Here is a 22,254-nt window from a genome sequence, read left to right on the forward strand (position 1 = left end):
AATTTGGGGGCGAGCAACTTTTGCATATGAATTTAAAGTTGTAATTAAATAAACGTCTATTGCACTCCGGTCAAACTCAATTTCCATTTCATGCATGATGTAGCAAATGCAATGACAAGTAGAGAGCAGTCAATCAGACTGTATTCTCAGTTTTGCTGAACAAAGACGTTCGTTTATTATAAGCAGAATTTAATCGAGTAAAATGGACTCATTAAAAATGGGGTTTTACTAATTAATTTACATATATTGCATCATTTTAAAAATTAGTAACTTGATCAACATAATTCAAAGAAACAAATTAAAATTTGAACAAAAGTGGTGTGTTATTTTTTGGCTTTAAATATTGAATGCTTGCAGTCAAAAATGACACAAAACATCAAAGCTGAAAAAGCCATATTACAAAGAGGAAGTCATTAATAAATCTTGATAAGAACAACGTCCATACACAGGAGTTACATGTTACCATCGTGTAGATACTTCCCCACTCAATGAAGCATAAGAAGCAAAGGCAGGATTTTCTTACAACCATGAAATGAAAATCCTTTTTGTAATCTGTTGAAATGGTTGCCGTACGAATGACTCGAATGATTTTGTTCATTGGGTTCTTACGTTCGCAATAGTTCGCAATGAGCATGATTCCTGGGAGTATATGAAAAACGGGCCGGGCGAGAACTCTAACTACATTGCAGTGATAGAGGAAGGTATGTTATTTCATAAAGCTTCCCGTTGGGATTCATGACATTAAAATAGTTTGTTTATTCGCAAACTACGGTTGAGATACCCGTCCGAGTCAGCAGGCATTCGGTCGGTGTGATTCTTGGTACCCACCACGGAAGCCTAACACATACGCCTCAATTCAAATAGTTAAATCACATGGGTGTCGCTATGCACACACACGGCAAACTCTCCACTGACACACGGAGGACATGAAACGTTCCCTTTAGCTCACCGGCAAACGTGTGCCCCGTGCGCACTGCTGAGCAAATAGTACACAGTGCAGCATACTCGAACAGGGGCAGGTCGTGCCTGTCAGGTTGTGTCTGGTGCGCGCAAGACGTTAAGAAACAGCAAAATTCAATTTGAAATAAATTTAATTTCATTGTAAACTTCTAGCCCAAAAGGTAGCATGACCTACGAGTATGCATGTTGATGTGTGTACTCTCTTGAGAGGATAGAAAAGCGTCCGGGAAAGATTTGGACGAACATCGGAGAGGGCGGTTTTGGAATAGGGCGCTGAAGAAAGCCAAACATTTTGTTACACTTTCCGCCCTTCGCTTTTATTCGTGTTGGTACACAGCATTGGTCCACACAGGGCTCGATCGTACACGTGGATGCAGCAGGACAAAGCCGGACTTTCATTGTTGGTTGTGTTGAAAATTGCTGGGTGTATTTGCTATTCGTTTTTCTAGCCAATAATCGTGCCAACTCAATGTACATACGCTACAAGCTACAACAATGGTGATCAGTGCCAGCGGTATGTTAGCTGATAGCCCATGAAATGACTGCAGGTTAGTCATTCAACATCGCGTTCGTATTGCTGTTTTTCAGTCATTGTTTTAATTAAACATACTCGGAACCTTTAAAAAAAGGAACAATTTGTAACAATTAATAAAATACTAGCTGTCCATTTGACAACAAGTGAAGTAAATTTTAATAATTATATTTAATAAAAAAGGATTTAATATATTATTTTGAGGTATGAGTTCTGTCTTTAGACAACAGAGAATAACATAACTACAATTCCTCAAACATTTGTTAAAGCAACAATATTCTATAACCTCAACGAAATAGACAACGGTGGTATTTATGGTGGATGTGATGCATATCAATGTATGACGTTATATTTGCTACACACTGCAACTATGCGCAACGAACCATACCGTTCATAATCTTTGAGAGCCTCTGTCAATGGTAGTGACTTCATGCGGCATAACCGACACGCGAAAGCCTCCGTATGAGCAAAGCGCGTCTGTCGCTCAGACCTGCAACCGTAAGCAACCGTGCATGTCGAATGCTTAAAGGATGTCATATTCCCCGACACTTGCCCCGTTCAACCTGCGCCCTCTTCGCCCAATGATGTCCCGTTTTTACAACGTCTAGCAATTCTTCTCTATCAAGAAGCATCGACAGGGAAGTTTATATACACCCGCCGGCGGCACCCATTCTCTGCCCTGCCCTGCTGCCAACGGTGTGCAACATTTCAATGATGGCTTTTGAGGTAAACCTCTACCACGGAAGGTAGCATGAACGGCGAATGGTGCACATCGATCTAGCATTTGCGCATCAACACCCACCAAAACGATTCCACCAAGCTTTAAGGTCGCCACCACACACCTCCGGCTGCCAGCTCCATAAGGCAAAAACCATAAGGCGTTCACTTTACTTCGGTCTTCACGGCAACGTAGGGCGAAAGAGCGGCAACAGAGGGGGGGGCAGTAAAATGAAATATGCAAAGCCGTTTTCATTCTGCCTTAACACGTAAAATATTAGAAACCATTGGACGGTTGAGTAGAGTGCCGGGAACCACAGGGCCAACCCTTTTACCTCGCTCTGTAACGGGGTGTTTCTGCCAGAGAACAGCGTCGCACGAAACGTGGCAAAACGAGAGCGTTTCATCGAGATATCATAGGTGGATCTATATCATCGAGAAAGGTTCATATTTTAACGCGAAGATAGAATACGGTAAAACAATTTTAACAGCTCCTGCAGAACCATAAACTGGATGCATTTGTGTGTGAAGCAAGAAAAATGTACTGTAGCAAAAATGACAAAAGATCCGATAAAGGCGCGCAACTTGGAGTTATCTGTTGTTGGAAAAGGATAACGAAAGGATAAGGCTCAAGATTTAGTCGTAACTGATAAAATGTAACTTCTCCAAAGTAATTCTTCAAAGGTTTAAAAAGGATACAAATTTCATGTTAATCGTATACCTCAAATCCAGAAAATAATCGATATCTTTGTCTTTAAAACCTTAGCGCTTCCCAACCATTTCTCGTGCAAACGGAGTGCGGGTTTGCATTTGCTCACCTGAAAATAAAAAAAAAGTTATAATACTTATTAGATGTTTTACAATACAAAAATATACTCTATTAAACAAGGAAAAAAATTCGCTGTTCTGGACGCGTAACAATAGACAACGCTTCGCTCGTGTTTATTTAATCTTTGAAATGGGCCTTTGGCAGCCAGGAATTCATGAACATGGTATACCCATTTCTTTTTGTTTCGTTTTGTTTTTCAATCCATGGGTGTAATTAATTTTCAAACTTCAACAAATCGCCCCGAGAGCGGAAAATCGAAAATAAAACAAAACGATTGGTGGCAAGCGAGCGCGCGCAACGGTGCGAAAGAAGGAATAAAAACCCAAATGAACCTATAAAAAAATACGACCTGGCAGCACACAACGCGGCACACAGATGAAAATTCAGAGAAACGAAAAGAATGTTCAAACAATACGGAAAACGAGACACAAAAGCTGACAGAACCATTAGACAACAGTGGAAAAAGGTACATTGAGAAAGAACATCCAACAGGAAACCGTTCACGCAATCGGCCGTGTCCGTTTCGACAACCGCAAACCGTAGGTGTAGGTTGCGTCGGTCTGTTTATTTTTAGCCGTTTTCTAAACGGGGACCGAACGATCGGGGTCTCGTCTTTCACATACGCCCCGGGTCGCTAATGCAGTCCCTGAGTCGAAAAAAAACCCCACCCGGGCGCTAAGTTGCAAGGGCAGAGATGAAAGCCAAGGGAAAAGAAGAAAAAAAACGGCAACAACAAAAGTTTAAGAAAAACAGACAAAATTTCGTCCGAATTTTGAATGGAGCAGCATGGTGGTTTACTACATCGTACGGTAAGCCAATGCGTTACGCTAAGCAATATAGACAAATAGGCAACGAATGAGAACAACGCCAATTTTACTTTGTAAACGGCTCGGGTGGCAAAACGCCACAGATCGTAATGGTAGACCAGACCACCGTGGAAACTGAAACCGAAATTCGACAGCAAACCAATGGCAGTAAAACCATTTACACCGCAACACATTATTTTCGATTAAAATAGAAAAATTTCCGGTCGTATAAAATACATTTTTATTCTTAAATATTGGTGCGCCATTTCTACCATACGCAGTTAAACCGATTTTTAGAATACGCTCAAAAAAGCATTAAATTTTAAAATATCGACAATGTGATAAACAAAAAATGTTCGTAACCCCTGTTAGATTTCGCTATCTGATCCATAAAATGGTGACTTGGTGAACAAATATTTTGTTTTGCCCCGTTCCTCCCGGCGATCACACGCGCACGCGGAAGGTGCGAAACGGATCGACCCCATATAACCGAACGATATCCTTCGGAAAATATTACATTTATCTACACACCCAGGGAAACGAGAATGGTTTTTTGTCCCGTTATGGTGTTGTTGCTGAAAAATCGAAAGAAAAACGTTCACACGACTGAATAGATGTCTCGACCATCTATCGTGTGGCCTATCGGAGAACAGATATCAAGATAAATTGTATTAAATATATTTTTCTGATTTATGGCCCATGTGTGCCATACACACAGCATCCGAAAGGGACGAGCGACTATGGGCACTACAACATTAGGCAGGTAGACAGTTATTTTCAGCATCGGCCAGAGTTTTAGTTTACTATGCAGTATACACAAAGCGGGGGAGAGATAGTCTATGAAAAGACCGTGAGATTTTCATGCTAAGAGGCATCCATTTCAGTGACATAAAAAGGTAGCGATGGAGTACGGTTTCTTTGTTACATCTTCCGATTATTCGATATGATGCCTGATAGGAATAATTCAAACGTAAAAACATTCGTTCAATATTTTTGCATCAACTGTTAAACCAGGCAATATATAAAACAAAGGATGATCTTTCGTTCCTGTTTAGAACAGGGCTTTAGACCAAAAATACTAAAAGATGTCTAGCAAGGGTTTCACAGGCTATTATGCACAAAATAAGCTAAATAGTCTTTTTCAGCTGTTCAAGCAGTCAAAAAGTAATTTCAAATAATTTTTCTTCACTAAATCTTTAGTTTATAATCCAAGTCGAATATATTTAACAAAAAACCATATAGTTGTTAATAGTCAATCATGTTTTGAAGCTAAGATTTATAACGTCCTTCAGTGAGACATATTCTTATATTCTAATTGTAATTTTAGGCGAAAAAATTTAGCCCAAACCCCCTCGAAAACACCATCAATTTAACATTTCAAACGCCCCTACCAATTACAAACACATTCCAATCAGCCCGATTTAACTAAACGATTATTTGACTGCAGAAAGATGTGATATCCTTCGGAACATTTGAGGGTTTCGAGTAAAGACGGCACCGAGAAGCTACAGTGCCGTGGATGGTAGTGCAACATGTTGCCCGATTTTGTGGATATAATCGTTAACTTTTAAAATCTCGTTTCATTTATCCGAATGCCTTTTTCGTTTGCAGGGGGGAGAAACGAAAGAACATCAATTTCTCCACCCTGTCGATTAAGCACTCAATCGAAGGGAAGGGCAACCGTCAAGATCGTAACATTTTATTGAACGATCTCAGAATGATTTGAAACCTATCGTACACTATACACTGTGCAAGCGCTGTGGTCATACGAATCGTGCTGAAACTGAACCGAATCAGAGCAAATATAAAACTCGTTTGGAGAATTCTCCCATCGCGCAGATGATCGTAATGGGGCAATTGGATAATGATGATGACGTTTGGTGAAGAGAAGCGAGTACACAACAACTGTACGTTCGTCAGAATACATAATTCAATCGGGTTTTACGTTTAGTTTAACCTATTTGAGGTATAAATCACCAACGAGCATGTAGCGACGAATGTGATTATTTGTAATTTGATCAACTTTTTTCCTTTGGTGTTATTACGCCAAATCTTTTGAAACGTTTTACAACTATAAACGATAATATTTACTTCAACTGCGTAAAGAATGTTCGATCGTATTAACTTTTTAGCGAAAGTAACTTTCAGAACATCGATTCTATCGATAAAATTATTAATAGAACGATTGATTTTGATCGTTTGTAGCGTTTTCTTTTATTTATAAATTGACGAACCTCCGTCAGTAACAGCTCCGCATCGTTAATGGTAAACGATTCATAAAAAACAGCCGCTAACAAGAAGCTATTGTAATGGGTTTCAATTTATCGTTTCCATAAAATTCATTTTTATGATTTAATTGCGTACAAAATGAAAATTCTTCCGAAGCACGCAAACGCATCTGCGAACCGTCGAATGTATTTATTGCTCAAACGTCTACTACATCCCTAACTAATGAAAAAAAAAAGAATCGGAACGCATTGAAGTTGTCTGAGTCTGTTTTTTTCTTTTTTCTTTCTGGGGACCCCAATTTTACCGCCCTCTTCTCTGCTGTGCGAAAAGCAAAATACCTAGCTCAATCTTCAAGAGTTTACCAAACAAAAAAAAAAGGAAGCAAATAATCAATTTCCTTAAATTTCCAGACTTATCTGAACATTGTCCTACCGGAGTAAAATTATTTTTGAAGTTAGAACATGTCGAAAAAAAAAGCTCCAGACAAAAGGCGTATGTTTACTGACAATCTCCCTTGAGTTTTCTCTTTCTACCCCCAGGATCATTGATGATTGCGCCGCCAGGGTCATAAAAGCGGAAAGGCAGTAATGCCATACCCCCAGAGCAATCGTTTTGAATTTTTATGTTCGCCTGCATCCGCCCGGTATAAGCGAGCGGTGACTCATCGTACACATTGTTGATATGTCGGGCCAATGTGAGCGTATTTTGACAGCCAATTGAAAGCAACGTCGTTTCGTTGCCGACGAGCACAGCGCGCTGCGATAATGCTACGTTATTAAAATGGGTTTCTATGTTTTGAAGCACAGCAACAAAAAAAAAAAATGCCATTAAAATGGCTTTTGTGTGTGTGGAGCCGACAAAGCGGTGTGATTAGAAAGTTCAACTTCAACCAAGATAATCAGACAAGTGAAAGCACGCCGAAGATCCTTTACGTCGATCGCATGCTCGATCTCAAGTATTGGATGTAGAGTTTTTTTTCTAATTTTCAAGGATGTAGGTCGTTTGGCATCGTACAACTGACAGCATTCTCTGCGAGGTACTAGCTTATTTACCAACGCGCCATATACTCACAACGCCTTCGTACAATTGGTTAATGCACGCTTACGATAGCTTCCATTTGGCTTAGCAAAAAGTGCCGAAGTCAAGCGAACCGATACATCAACAACTTCAGCCTGGAAATCGTAGCAATATATTTATATCCTTTCCGAAAGAAAATCAGGTTTCTGGGAAAGTGTCTTTTTTGGATGTGTTTTGTGCCACCGTTTATCGATTTTGCTCTCGAAGCCCAAGGCTTGGAAAAATACGCCATTCTTATTATCATTACCCGCTAACGACACATCGAGCGCGATGCGACGATGCGGATGCTATTGGTGATGCGCTTCATGCTCCCACCGGAGACATTCGTTGGCGAAGTTATGGTGGTCTGGTGGTGTGGTGTGTATTCTATTTCATTTTCAATTTTTATTTCTTACAGCCAAGCTTCCGTACATAAATTTGCATGTGTCCCATTTGCACAATAAGCAGCCATCAAAATGTTTGTTTTTTTTTCTTGCTTCTTCGCATTATCGAACCCGCGAGAAAGTCAGTCGCGGAAAGGATTATGAAATCCTTCTGGGACGGAACATTAACGAGAAGATGCATTGTCATTCGTTCGCCGCTAACGAAGAGAGAGATATATCCTTTTTTTTGTTCCTTTTAGTTGTTGCTTTACTGTGGTTACTGTTTGCTTAGCTGCACGATGAAAAATAACGACCGGTTAAATCTAAAAGGGGAATTATTCAAACGCTCGCGTCACGAAATTCGCTGGCCCTGGCAGAAATGGAGGACCAGCAATAAATACGTATCTTCAACCCGGGGACGGGTTAAATTGTTACATCGTTTGGTTCAAAGAGGGAACAGCAACAATTAGACTGCATTTACGCAGGGCCCAAAAATCGAAACCGATTCGAAACCGGTCCCTCTTTTAAAGTCACACACACACACAGTTTGCCCCCAAAAAAGGGAACGCGGCCAGTGCACGTCTGAAGGTCAATTATCTGTGATGAATCGGTGGGCCGCTAACGTTATCAGTGCAAGAGAAAGGGTTGAAACACGCGCAAACACATCACCCCATTACAGCGGAAAGGAAGAATCTCTGCCTTATACTAACACCGCAAGTACGTGTAAGCACGTAATGAAAGAATGTAGAATACGTAAAGAAAAAGGGTAAAATCCACCAAATGGCTAACGCGGCTAACTTTCTTGAAGCCGAGACAGCCAAACGGGGGGTTAACTACATTCGTGCGCTGGAGATGGATCTAAGTGTCGTGGCCCTTTTTCGTGGAGCGCTTTCTACTCTTTAAGGAGCAAGCGAAAATGTCTAAAATGCAATAAAATTCTCTTGTTGAATAAAGTACTAGAAAGGTTACGGGGAGGCCACACACTGCCACAGGTAGGTAGGATTTATCAAGACCTGAGTTGAGTTGATCCTTACGTTACGACAGGTTTTTTTTTCGTTTTAAAGTGGCAAGTTCCTACGGGAAGAAGAACATGGCGGCTAACGGAGCTGCGATTGCTCGTCGAGAGAGAAAGGAATTTAATGATGCAACTGAAGTGCGTTGCTTGCCGATAAGACAGCTGTGATTTCGAATGTTTTTTGTTTTTGCTCCACTTGGGTTTTTCTCCCCTGCGAACATCGTGCCAGAAAAGGAGAGCGATAAATGCTCCACCAAGAACACCAAAGCAGAGGAACGATCTACACCGCTCTTATCCCACCAGACACCGTCGTGTAGTCCGTTTTTAACCGGTCCGTATCATCCGAATGCCCTTGGCCGGTTTTAAAAAAAAAAGGTAACCTCGCGAGTCGAGGCAAAGCTGTTTGCAAAAAAAGGAACGCCGCTAGAACGAGTTCTTACGGGACCGAGGGGCGGGAGAGCAAAAAAAAAAGTGCCTGCAAAAGACGGTTATGGTAGTGTCCCTTTTGCGGGCACACGAAAGAAGTCGAATTGCTTGACGGAGAGACAATGCTCATTAGAACCAACCATAACCCAAACGAAGAGGAACCATCCACTAACGGTGCTGTTGTGCTTTGCCACACAACAAGGGGGATACGGTTGCTGCTGTGTTTGAAGTAAAACACTTATGTCATGCTGAGGAAAGAATAGAAAGGAAATTATTGTGCAATCCCCTAGAGTAACACGACCAGGACACGATTTTAATGGAAAGCTTACTTTAAATTTTTTTTTTCATATTTAGTACTCTACAGATACATCATCACTAACAAAGTTCCCGAGTGTGCATAAGTGTTTTCTGCAGCAAAAGCAGATGCTGGTTCGTTAATGCCATTTTATTGAGGGGTTTTTGTTTCTTTTCGTAGTTGAAGATACATCACTTTAAACGTTATGATAAGTGAAAGACTTGAAATAGATAGCGATCGGACCTGCACCTTGATTCGCCTGTTCAACCCCTTTTATTTCCAAACGAATGCCCCAATATGGAGTCGTTGTTCTGCTGCTGCCATGATGATTCTAGACCGTATCTATTTCTTCGCTGCCAGAAGAATGTAATGCCAGTACCATTTGGCACTCGGTATGGAATGGGGGGAAAAAAATACCGGATTCCGCAGATAGTTTGCCCGGTTGCGCATATAAAACTGGCATAAGCATCGGACGACGGCGCACCTTTAATGTGCACTGGCGACGAATATGTTGCTTGAAAATTCTTACATTCTACTGTTTCGCAATAAAAGTCCCGATGGGCAAAAATTAATCCGAACCGCAAGATGGCAGTAAAGGCTTAGCCTATGGCAACGCGTAATGTCCAAACAGGTTGTCCAGAGGCACATGCTGCTCATCCAGCTCGATCACAAGCAGCACATCACGGGTTGATGTGTTAAGTGAAGCGATGCGTGTACACCGCGATGCGTGCGGCCATCATCGGACAGCTTATTTTATACGGAAGGACACAATAATTGTGTTCGGCTTCGTGTTATTACAAACTATCCATCGTCATTTTTATTACAACGCCGGGGATCGGGCAGGACTTGAAGGTTGTCCATGCAACCAGGGCACCCCCCTTACACCTATCTGATCGGTCGTTCTAGCAAGAATGCATTCTCTCGTTTCATGTGATCTTTGGACAGAACGTGATCTTTAAAAAGCCATCAAGACAAAATGTAAACTCGAATCACGCGTGTATCGATCGAAGCCGGGTCTGCTAAATTTGACCGGATTGGTAATCGAATTAACGGGCCAAAGATGAAAATAATTGCAAGCAGACACAATTATCGTAAAGATACTCAGAAATTGCGTTTGATAACATGTTCCATTGCGCTTGAAGACACAACCAGATAGACATGCGTACATGCGTTCATTCTCACAGGAAAACAGGTAAGACTTTTTCAATCATTCTTTAAAATAAATATCGAACAAAATGCACTGCAATATGTTCAATTCATTTAAAAAAATCACAATTTTACGGCCCTAGCATGCAATAATTTTGTGCAACAGTACGAGAGCACGAGTACCTTACCATTTTCGGCTCTCATTCGTCACAGTTGTTGAATATTTTGCAATCATGTTTAACCGCAACTGCAAAAACCAGCTCATTAGCGAGGTCATATTTGCTCTGAAAACATTGCGCGCACACGCACACACATGGTAAAAGATTCATTCGTCCTCTGATGAGTCACTGATGAGGCAACCGTGATGATCTCCAATTATTAAAATTATGAAAAAAGCAGGAACAAACCAGAATCACCGAAAGTGAAGTAACACTAATTAGCAAATTCAGTTTACCTTCATTAAAATTGTTTTTATCGGAAGAATTTTATAAAACAAAATCCTTGGATTAACAGTTCGAACACTAATAAATAATAAACAAATTAGCAATAAACAAGAAGAATTTGTTTATTGCAGAAACTCTGAGGGTAGTTCATATTTCAAATATATTTCAGATATTTAATTGATTAATTTTACATAGAACGTCTCCCCAAGCGAATTAATGCTTCTCTAGGAGGTTGTACCTTATCTGTAGAAGGAATTTAAATGAGATTGAGAGGTTTTTTTCTCTTCTGCTTTAATCGATATCACAATCATCGACGAGTACTATCTCTTCACAGGTTAATTTTCGTATCGTGATGGTTTGAACTAACATTAAAAACAAATTTAAACTTAAATTATGTCCATATGAGTAGTGCTTGAAGAAGACAAGGAACGAAAACAGCTCAAACTACAAATTATAGAAATTTTTGTAGCAAAAAAAAAACAAACAAACGAAACCAAAGTGTTGAACTGTGTCATACCGTGACAAACCGATTCACTTGCAACTTTATCCCGACTACCTCGCTTGAAGCAAAATTCTACCTTTTTACAGCACTTTAGCAACGGAATGGGCTAACATAAATCATACTTTTATGAGACCTTTCCCGAACCAGTGCGCGGGAAACCGGTTCCAACACTTTTTGCTATTTGGTTATGCTCGATGTGCGTACACTATTAGAGAAAGAAAAGAAAAAAAACACAAGCACAGCACCAGGCTATCTCCGTAGGAGTAAACGGAGGAAAAACGGTTCTATAGAATTACAGAAAAAGGTCAACCAATCGAACAAATCGCTACCGTTCGAGTAGGCCGGCTTTCAAGCAGCTTATTCCGGCAGATGAGGTTCCCAGTGATTCCAAAAGGTCATAAATTACTGTGTCACTGAACCGATTTCTTTCGCCTGCGACCTGGTACCGTACCGTCCGTAAAAGACGCACCTTCCACAGGATAACCAGCGGTGTTAAGCCCTCAAGAAAGCAGCAAAAGCCACGACAGTTATCCATATCGCACCACCCGCTTATGTACACGACACACGGCGGGTAAGAACCCCCTCGCAAACGTCATCGGGACGACAATGGGGCAATGTTCGCACACTTCATGGGTTCTGCAAATGGGCTGTGGAAATGCCGAGACGCTTATCGGACGAAGCCTCACCGCAGTGCACTAGAGAGCGCTCTGCCTTTGCGGGCGTAGAATTTTGGCACCGATGAAGATAAGTTTATTCTAGCTGGTCAACCGTATCCAATAATAGGAACGGAAACACGGACTGACAAAGTCTACCCACCATCACCTATTGCAGGATTTGCGGTGGACAAAACGTTTACGGCATCAACCGGTTTCGGGCAGCGGTCGTTGGCGTTCTCGGCCAAAATGTGCGTGTGCGCCTATCTTAAATTGGGCTATCGCAAGCCTGTATTTAAAGCATGTTGATGCCCGGTGGAGCCCCGTTGCTAAAATTTGGTTTTTGGACCGTTAAGAGCTGTGACCGGTTACCGTGCTTTGGGTTGCGCACTGTGGCGTTGATGCAGAGAGAACAAAACACATGTTGTGGCCGAATCTTTTGCATAATTTAAAGGAAGAACATGTGTGAAGGAGAAGCCAGAAATGTTGATAACTAGTTTTACCCGCCACTCGGAGGGTACGGGACCGTTGGACTTCACTTTCCTTCGTGGTGACCGTTATGCATTTGCAAACTTGTGTGGTCAACTTTCGAACTACGCCAAGTTACGGACGAGCGTGCAAAGTTCTTGATTCTATCTGAGGCAAGTTGTTTCTAGACGGGCCACCATTGACCATTGCATTTGATTTTTCGTAAAAATAATGTTTTACAAACGTATCTTTTGCCGACCCCGTAACAAGTATGTGGTTAATCGCAAGGCGGAAGTGCCCCCAGGGGTACTCAGAAGAAGATTATTCACTGCGAGTATTTCCAAATTATCCTAAAGCGAAGTATCAGTACTAACGCAGAGCATCCACCCCAAATGAAGATGAGAAAAGTTTGGACGATCCCTTATCATCTATGCTCGTTAACCGCCATGACAGCCGCGCTGTGCTTTCCGGATAAGGACTTAAAGTTTTTTTTTGCGGATGTTCAAAAAAAAAAACGGCAGGATTAAAACAAAACCAACTTTATTATTCTAACTATAATTTGAAAACACTTCCAAGTGTCAAAAGATAACTTTTGACCGTATCCACATTATTTACATGCGTTTTAAGTTATTCCGTGTTAGTGTGGTGAAGCCTTACGTACGGTAAAGGTTACTGCGACTGGATTTAAAGTACAAAAATAGCAAGATGATGATGGCATTGAACGAACGAGTTGTGTGTATCTATGTATAAGAGACACATAAAGAAACCCAGGCGTATGAGTCATAAACATTCGGATCCGCGAGCCATCGGAACCCGTGTTCGCTAAGCCGGGTAAAGCTATAAATTCCGACTCATCCTCAATCAGGCTCATTATAAATGAGCGGTTCTTGAGTTTTTGAGATTGTCCTCCTCATATGAACTACACGAAGGTATCATTCCCGGGCGAGACTTCGTTGTGCTTCCCGCGGTAGATAATGATCTTTATTGGCTTTGGCGGACAGAGCATTGGTCAGTCGTGATGTCGTGCATGCTTACCTACGGATCTTTGTTGAAGGTAATGTAAGAACACATGCTAGGGATTTTGTATTGAATATAATTTTTGCATATGATGGTACATAAATTTTAATAATCAAACAAAGATATAAATGTTTTGGCAAACATTTAAACAAATATTTGTTAAAAAAAGTAATTAATATAATTTTCAGTAAATGTTCAAGACACAATTGATTAAACAAACCCAATATATTAAGCACAAGTAATGGCCATAACCTTACTATATCCATTTTCTAACCGACTACGGGATGACATGCAATGCCAACAAACATAACTTATCAACAAATAGGCCTGGGAACCTCAGCCCGTTTCGGTGTGTATTTCCTTAACGTATTTTGTTTAACGCAACCGGTCAATTATTAATGAAAATGGCAAACAGTCGAAATTGCGTCATACCGAGTGTCACCCCATAAAGCACGCACTCCAGCCGGCAAGTTCGTGCAACAGCGTTGTGGACATTCCGGTTTACTTTAGTAACCTCAATTGCTACTAGTAGCAACCCCGCATGATCCTCACTGTAGCTGACAGCCAATCTTGCATATCAATAAATGATTCTGACTGACTGTATGATAAACCCATTCCGTTTCACAAGGCGGCCCATCTCTATGCGGGTTTGGTTATCCGGAAGATCTCTCGCAAGATAATTATTCACGAGCTATATTCCCTGTTTGGAAACGGAGCAATGAATTACATTATCATCCCAGGGATAGTAACCTTCAACATGGTACGGTTTTCGAGTAATTATTTTAAACATTTAAACCTTCCAGCATAAAATGTCATGTATGCATTGCGAGAACACATTTTCGCTGAACACAACAAACCGTCGCTTGAGGGTGAAAATAACATTTATTTTCGAACCATGTTGGTAGCGTATCGAGTAATTTTTGCACCGTTTTGCGTGGCATGCAAACCGACCAAATGACAGTTGGTTGATGGACACGCAATCGCTCCGCGTGACAGAAGTTACAGCTAAACTCAGATTGACCTCCGATATGATAACTTCATGGATGGCGTTCCTCTGTCCGTACAACTCGCTTAAAATACGCCGCCTGAAGTTCGACCACGAGCGAAAGAGAAGGCATGACACTGTACGGAAACAAACATAATTGCACACATTAATTGTTGTCAAGCAAATGTCCGAGAAAAGACCTTTGTTCTTAACATTTAGCAGGCGTTCAGACAAGTTGAACAAGAAAAAACCGAGCAGTAGCGTAGAAAAATGTTCATCCACTAAACAATATTCCCAGCGCAGTAAAAACGGTAGATACAAACACCATTAACAATATCTATCCCGTCCAACAACACGTACGCGATCGAATGATTGAATAGTCAGGTTATGTCCTCTTTTCAAAGCAAACATCACCATTACCTTGAGATGCTTCACTAGTTCAAGGGCTGCATCCGCACCACAAGAGCATCTCAATGGCGTACAGTGAAAAGTAGCGCACGGTCTGGGTAAAAGCAAAACAAAAAAAAATGGCACTTCTTGATTGATGAATCCACAGGTGGTTTACGGCCGATTTTGCCCAGCGAATCAGTTGCCCAACGCATTATTCTAAGGGTGATTGATTGGAAATTATTATTCATTGTAAACGTTGATTATGCAAACCGTTAGAAACTTAATGACATTTTGCATGCATGAAAACGTTTTTACTATAAAATGAGATTAGCTTTAAAAAGTTAAATGGAAAATAAAGGAAATAATTTGCTCAATGTACTTTACTTTAGACGATGACAAACTGGATCAGATCTTGAAAATTACATAACTTCATTTACATATCATAAAGCGTAGACTGGAATATCCAAATCAATGAATCATGACCAACCATAATTAAGCGTTTAACCATTTTCAGTTCAACAATGTACCATTTGTACAATTGTCCAGTTACCGTTACTAGGTAATTGATACATATTATATTATATATGTATATGCGAGTACCAAAAGTTCCTGCGCAAGTTTGTTGAACTTTCACCGCACCCTATTTTGCCCGCGCAAGATGTTCTCTCTGTGCAAATGGAAAATAATACGCCGAAACAACGCAATTGGAAAATTAAAGGCAACAGCGAATGGGTATACGTGCGAAGGGAAGGTGTTGGAGTGTTGCTCACTTCCCCGTCCAATATTTCAATCTCGATTATTTCTCACTTCATTATTTTTCTGTCCGAAAAAAAACCATTCTTCCACCAGAACCGGAAGCAGCTGAAATCGGCCAGATTGTTTTACCCAGCTGGTGGTGAAGTCGTTTTAAACTAATCTTGCCCAGCCAGACCGGTGCAATGTGCTTATTGAAATGAAAGCATTGTTTCTGCTCGGAAAAGTGCCAGAACGGAAGCATGCGGAAATGGCTCGCAGTGGGTACAGGGCAAATAGTAACGAAAAAGCCAAAGCATCCAGCATGGCAGTGTTCGGAGCAATTGTTTCGCTGTACATTCCGGAATAAACAAAACCCGGTGTTTGGTTTGTGTTGCTGCCGAAAGGGAAACGCCAAAGTAAGACAAATGAAATTATCAACATGATTACGCACAACAGCATTTGGAGCCTCCGTACAGCAGATGTTCTTTATCGCAGTATAATTGTTGTAATTAATTTTCGCGCTGCCTCGTTATTATCTTCGTACTTTTGTGCTAGATCTGGATGGCAAACTGAAAATATCTTTCGAATTGGTGTTGTTGACGAAAAAAAATGCACGCTATATAAGCATCACGAGCAAAACATGGTCTTTAAACAAATATAATAAAAAAACAACAGCTTGCTATTCATGATTTATAATCTCATTTAAAGATACTTTAATTATACAAAAGGTACATTTAAAGGAAGTACAGCGCAAAGTCATTGAAGTGTTTAAAGATGTGGAACAAGCAAAAGGCAAAGAATTATGCAAGTAATTCTTATAATGAGAAGGTAATGGATAGTGAACATCAATCAATGAAAGCAATCAGGCCACAAACAAAAACTTGTGGGACCTGAATAATAAGCCGATTACATTTAACTTTAAGTATGCTTCATTCGTTTGACTTAATATTATAGGAAAAAAATACTCAAACCTTCCAGTGCTGAGAAAGAAATCAACAAAACAACTACTAGACTATAAAAAACTAAATTGTACGTAATTATAGTTAGCTCGAAGATATATAACTGTTTTATAATACGTTTTATTTATAAGATATAAAAATAGTTTGATTAATATTGTATAAATGACTATCTATTCCTTCATCATTATCTTCACTTTTCATTATCGAATTCATGAATATTGAACTTCTGTTGAGTAAAGATTTACTATAATTACAGTATGATAAGCTTTTCGATACAAAATTATTATCGTTTTCGTTAAATTAGCACTCTGTACATGCTGCGCCAATAGAACAATGCAGAACAATTCGCATTATTTACGCATCAAAATTTCTGGAAAACGGTCATGATACAGTTTGTTTTGTTGAAGTATAATATCATCAAATAGCAACAAAAGAGCAGAAGAAGTACTGCTATTTACAATAGGATTAGCCGGAGGCTTAACCAAAGCGTCTATGGATAGACCACTGGTAAAGCTGCTGCAGTTATGATATTTGATTTCCTACTGAACTATTGTGAAAGGTATCGTTTTTGTTATGGCATACACCTCTCCAACAGTAGCCATAAACTAAAGCCTGCAGGAGAATAATGCCTTTCCATTCCGGAGGAACCAATGGAAACATATTTCCTGATTACGCCAGCTAGCCGGTGACATAGCCGGTAACCTGGGACATCACGATATGCCCTGGAGCATATCTGTTGATATTGTTTGCGAAAATCTGTTAAAGAGACATTCTACGTATGAAACCATGGTTTCCATGGTGGCAGAGAACATTGCAAAGGGAAGATAAGAAGCACATTCATAATGTGCAAATCTTTATTGATTTCGGGCGCCGGATGACAGTGGCACGATGTCTAATAGATGTAAGAAATGTGGCATTCGAGATATAAATTACGCACATTCATTGCACTCTCAAACCAATGAAAACAATCGACATGTGATTTTCCATGTTTGATGATTGTGACTAAGTATTGACATCAGCAACAGTGGGAAAAGTTAAATGCTTTGTATAAGTATGGCTGTTTTATACACTTTTTATTGTTTCAGTGTACAAATATTTATTTCAAATTTTATGAATTAAGCTATTTTATCGTACATTTTTGACAATATTATTTGGATAATGCAAGTAAAAGAAAAGAACCCACTCAGCATCGATATTACAACAACAACAAAAACCTTTCAGCATAGTGTGTTTAACGCACACACAGACCCACATCTCGCGAAAGGTCAAAAAGTTCTCCAGCACAATTTACTTAAGTCACGCTTCGTGCGGCCACACGATTGGTCAACATGTCTCATGTCTCCAGCGACAGATACACTGGGCCGGGCGGGAGCGTCGTCGAAATAAATTGTTTCCACCGAAGATCAGAAGTCAATTGCCTGCCAGAATTAAAACGATCTTTCTTGCTCCACCGGAGTCACGTCGGTGCCATTAAACAAATTTCAACCCATCGGACCCATTTGGTGACTTGGTGATACAACATTTGACCTTCGATAAATCATGTGTTCTACCGATGTGTGTCGCATTGATTGGTAAAATTAAAAATAATCGTATTAACGAGCAGCGGGAAAAATGTCTGCGTAGATGTCACACTTGCTTCAAGTTTAAAAGCTCGTGAATGCATCGTTCGTTTTTATGATTAGGATTAGGGTTACTATTGCGCTTAAAATGTGTTTTTTTATGACAAAAACATTAAATTAAACGTTTAAATTTAGTTGCATGACTGCTTGAAGTATGTTACACAACATTACTTATCGAAAGTGGTGGAAATTCAAATTGGTTGGTAAAAATGATGAGCAATAATTATCATGATGGTTGGACTCATCATTAAAGCAAGTAACAGGATTCATTTTAAAGCAGTATTAAGCCGACAATTTAAGCTGAATGCACAGGCCATCCCAACGGTAACTGCAATTCAATTGCCTTCGCATCGCATTTACTTATGCAAAATTATCAGCTTAAATCAATAAATAACTCTCGAAAGCAAACAATAATATGCACCACGCTTCCGGAGGCGATAAATTATCCTATCTGTATACGATTGCTGCCTGCAAACGGTGCCGTCCGTGGCGAATGCGTAGCGCGCAAAAGGGGTGTTGTTGTGGCTGAAGCGATTACGTCTGCTGGCAATAATCGCACAAACGATAGCTTTTATGCAGCAATTAAAATAATAGAGAATGATTTCATACCACGAAACTTTACGACTTTCCAATCATCCCAAACAATATCTAATAAAATGGTGAATATATCGTACGCGTAAGACAAAACGTTCCAAAATGCAATATAAAAAGATTCCGCATGTATTTGTGGCCACTACGCCATAAATGATTAATGATGTTGAACACGCTAGTACGTACATAAAACTAAAACCGCTTGTAAACGACTGGCGTCATTACCACAGCAACATTGCCATCATTTCTTTTTCGAGTTGTAATTGAACCAAGCCGAGCAACAAAACTGCTAGAAAGTAACGATCAGTTGGGAGGCATTATAGAGCGAAATAGCACAGCCAAACAGGTCAAGAGATTACATCCTAAGTGCTCGAGCTCAACAGATACGGGACGAGCGCAGTATAGTGGGTTAAGTGCGATGTCATCAGTTATGCTAATGGCCGGTCCTTCGTTAGGTTTTATGGGCTACTGATCTTTGGGTTGCTTTTTTTTCGCTTTTGCTTTCTTAAGGCGTACGATTTGGACTACGTTTTGGACCATTTTGTTGCCTTATTATGAGAAGGAAAACATACTTACAAATAAAATCTAAAGTATCTTGTTATTGAATGTAACGTAAAATACTTAAAAATATTATATTCTATTACGAAAACTGTTCTTTTTAAAATAAAAGCTAGGCATATCGTAGAATCTCGTAAACAAAGACTCCTCAAACAACAATTACTACACCAATAGAATTAAAACACTAACTGTTTATTTAAAAGTTTATTTCATGGGCCAGAAATATTAAAACACTCCAAACAATTTAACGATCGAACCCCATTTGGGTCAAAGAAACATACAAACATATGTTCTACTCTCGCACTCCAATATATGATGCAAATGACGTCCATTTTCCAGTGGTCAACGCAACTTCCCAGCGTCAACAAGAAACACCGCTTGGCTATCCCAACGCGCTCGGTTTATGTTGGATGTGCGGTCTAACAGGCAGGTCGATGGAGGACATGCCAATGTGTGTTCGGAACGCGCGACGCCGACGTAATGAAATTTTGTTTATTATCTAATAAATAACTTCGCGCCAACAGTTGGAAGCTGCGTGCGGGCCCCAAACCCGGTCACCAAAACGAAGCAGGGAAGCACTTCGCAGACAGTCAGACAGATAGCGTCCGACAGCTAGACGGTCAGCCGGCCATAATGGTTCGGTCAATCCGGATTTTCCTGTGCCGTACATACTGTACGGTCGAACCAAAAAAACGATACTTATGACGCGAATGTTAGCGCCACCGCTGTAAGCCACCTTCTTCGGGCGCATCATTTCGAACAGATTGTGATGCTCGTACCAATCCCACCCTCCCGAACCAGCTGGACGGAAGTGGAAGCGTGGCGAATTTTCCCACTTCCTGACATACGCGTTGAAGCGCACCGATATGCCCACACGCACAGCAACCACTCTGCACACGCTTGCCTGCTTACGCCCTTACGGTTGGTTTAGTTTTTCATTCATCCGCTATAATTTACGGACTCGATGATATGAAGCGGACATGTTCCAAAACTGTCACCAGCGGCAAGCGAACGTGATTGAGCGAACGTCTTACGCTTGACCTTTTGGGCTGTTACTAAATTACATTATTGCACGAGTGCATCAAATGCGCATGCTGTGGGCAGCTCCAAATAAACCAAACTCTGAAGGACGTTTCGACGAAACCCATACAAGCGTAAGCACCATTGCACCAGGAAAATTTGCATGTCGTTCAAGTACCGCTTTTTGTGTAATGGTTTTACAGTAAATGTAGTAAAACGAGAGGCAATAATTGTTTTAAGATAAAAATTCAATAATTCGATTTTCTCGCACTAAACAAAGCAGCAAATTAAATAAATGTAAATAAGGATAAAACTTTTGTAAAATTTACAGTGAACCGAGCCTATTGCTTGTCGTCATCGAAAACTGAAATTCCATAGACACTCGGTTTGGTTGAGAAATGTTTTAAAAATCTGCTAAATTCTTTCCTCAAAGAAAATGTGTATCATATATTTAAACGATCAGTATATTACTGCTCTGAATTCAAGTTAAACATATATATCTTACTGCGCGCAGAAGAACAGCGTATCACGGATGACACGACCGTAGTTGCTGAATCGCTCAACACCGCGATTGACGCAGGTCACGATCTCGGGCAACAGATTATCATCCAGATCGAAAATAGCTTGCAGAACGCGCTCCAGCGTTGGCTGGGTGATTCTGGTGAAGTAGTCGTACTTTTCGTTAATCTGATCTCCAACAATGGCCGAGATCTGTTCCGTGTAGTCAATCGCATTCCAGTCAATGAATCCGCGGACCACGATGTTCTGCAGTTCGGTCGACGCAATCTGGGCGGCTTCCAGAGCGGCATGCACGTCGGCGGTACGCGAGGTGATCTGAACGTTGGCCTGACTGGCGCACCGCGACAGCGCCTGTCCAGCCCAATCGATCTCGATTTCCCAGTTGGCGGTGGCTACATTAACGCAGGTAGCGGGAGCAGAAGACTCGCCCACGAACGCTTCCGTATCTTCGCGGATCTGTTCGACCTCCTCCAGGGCTTCGTTCATGCGGGAAATCAACTGACGGTTCAGTTCGACCAGCTGGTCACTCATCGAGAAGCGGACATTGTCGAACGTACCCTCCATCAACTGGTGGATAGCTTCTGCCTGATATTGGATCTCCAGCAGATACTCCACAAACTCTTCCTGGCTTTGGGCCAGAGTCTACACGAAACGAAAGCAAACAAAAACCCGATCACCATCGTGTAATATAGAGAAGAATCCTTAGGAGACACTCACTTGACCAGCCAGGGCCAACAGCAAACACACGAACAAACTCTTCATGATTTCCGATTTACTTGTTTTGCCGACTTAAACGACTTTGTTCCACCTCGTAGATCGACTGCTTTCAAACTAATCCGTTCCACGTCGCACAATGCGGTTTAAAGGCAGCTCCCACTGACCGGATATCGTTTGAAACTGACCGATACGATCGTCTCCCTGGCTTATCGCCGGCACCACTAGCAATCATGGAACAGTTTTACGAATTCCTGTGGACCCACCAATTTGTGCCCTTAATTTAATCTCTTCATCTATTGCCGCCAGCCATTGCACATTCTTCCTGCTCACACACACGCACGCTCAGGTGGCATGGTGGCACTTGCATCGCAATGGCTCACATCGAATCACCGTTATCATCACCTGCCGGTTTTCGGAACAGTCTCATTCCTTCGAGTCCTTCCGATCTGCCTTAATCATGTCGCACACCCGCCGCTGATTAGGAAATGGTGATTACCTTCGTATGGGTAGCTTGTCTAATCATTCCTCTCATAATTGGCAGATAGTACCAGAAACACACGGCGATACGCGCAAACAGTGCAGATAAATAAAGTAATATAGCGCGGTATTAAGATAATTGCGCTTTATCGACGGAGAGACTAATGACGAGACAATTTTCGTTTCCTCGTGTGATTGCATGTGCAC

General features: G+C 40.9%; 2 protein-coding genes across 3 annotated transcripts in view; both read right to left on the reverse strand.

The window, feature by feature from the left end:
* LOC128305776 (pseudouridylate synthase RPUSD2) overlaps positions 1–22,254 on the reverse strand; it is a 95,458-nt gene that overhangs the window by 35,820 nt on the left and 37,384 nt on the right. The window lies entirely within an intron of this gene.
* LOC128305777 (uncharacterized) lies at positions 20,836–21,615 on the reverse strand. The gene is made up of 2 exons (XM_053043382.1): positions 21,571–21,615; positions 20,836–21,495 (listed from the first exon to the last, which is right to left on the reverse strand). The coding sequence occupies exons 1-2, from the start codon at positions 21,613–21,615 to the stop codon at positions 20,836–20,838; spliced, it is 705 nt and encodes a 234-aa protein (XP_052899342.1).

This window comes from Anopheles moucheti, chromosome 3, assembly GCF_943734755.1.
Source record: "Anopheles moucheti chromosome 3, idAnoMoucSN_F20_07, whole genome shotgun sequence".
Lineage (NCBI taxonomy): Eukaryota > Metazoa > Arthropoda > Insecta > Diptera > Culicidae > Anopheles > Anopheles moucheti.

Coding starts and splice junctions, on each gene's coding strand:
- LOC128305777 (XM_053043382.1), bottom strand. CDS start 21,615: ATGAAGAGTTTGTTCGTGTGTTTGCTGTTGGCCCTGGCTGGTCAA. Junction 21,496..21,570: donor TGTTGGCCCTGGCTGGTCAA/GTGAGTGTCTCC, acceptor CGTTTCGTGTAG/ACTCTGGCCCAAAGCCAGGA.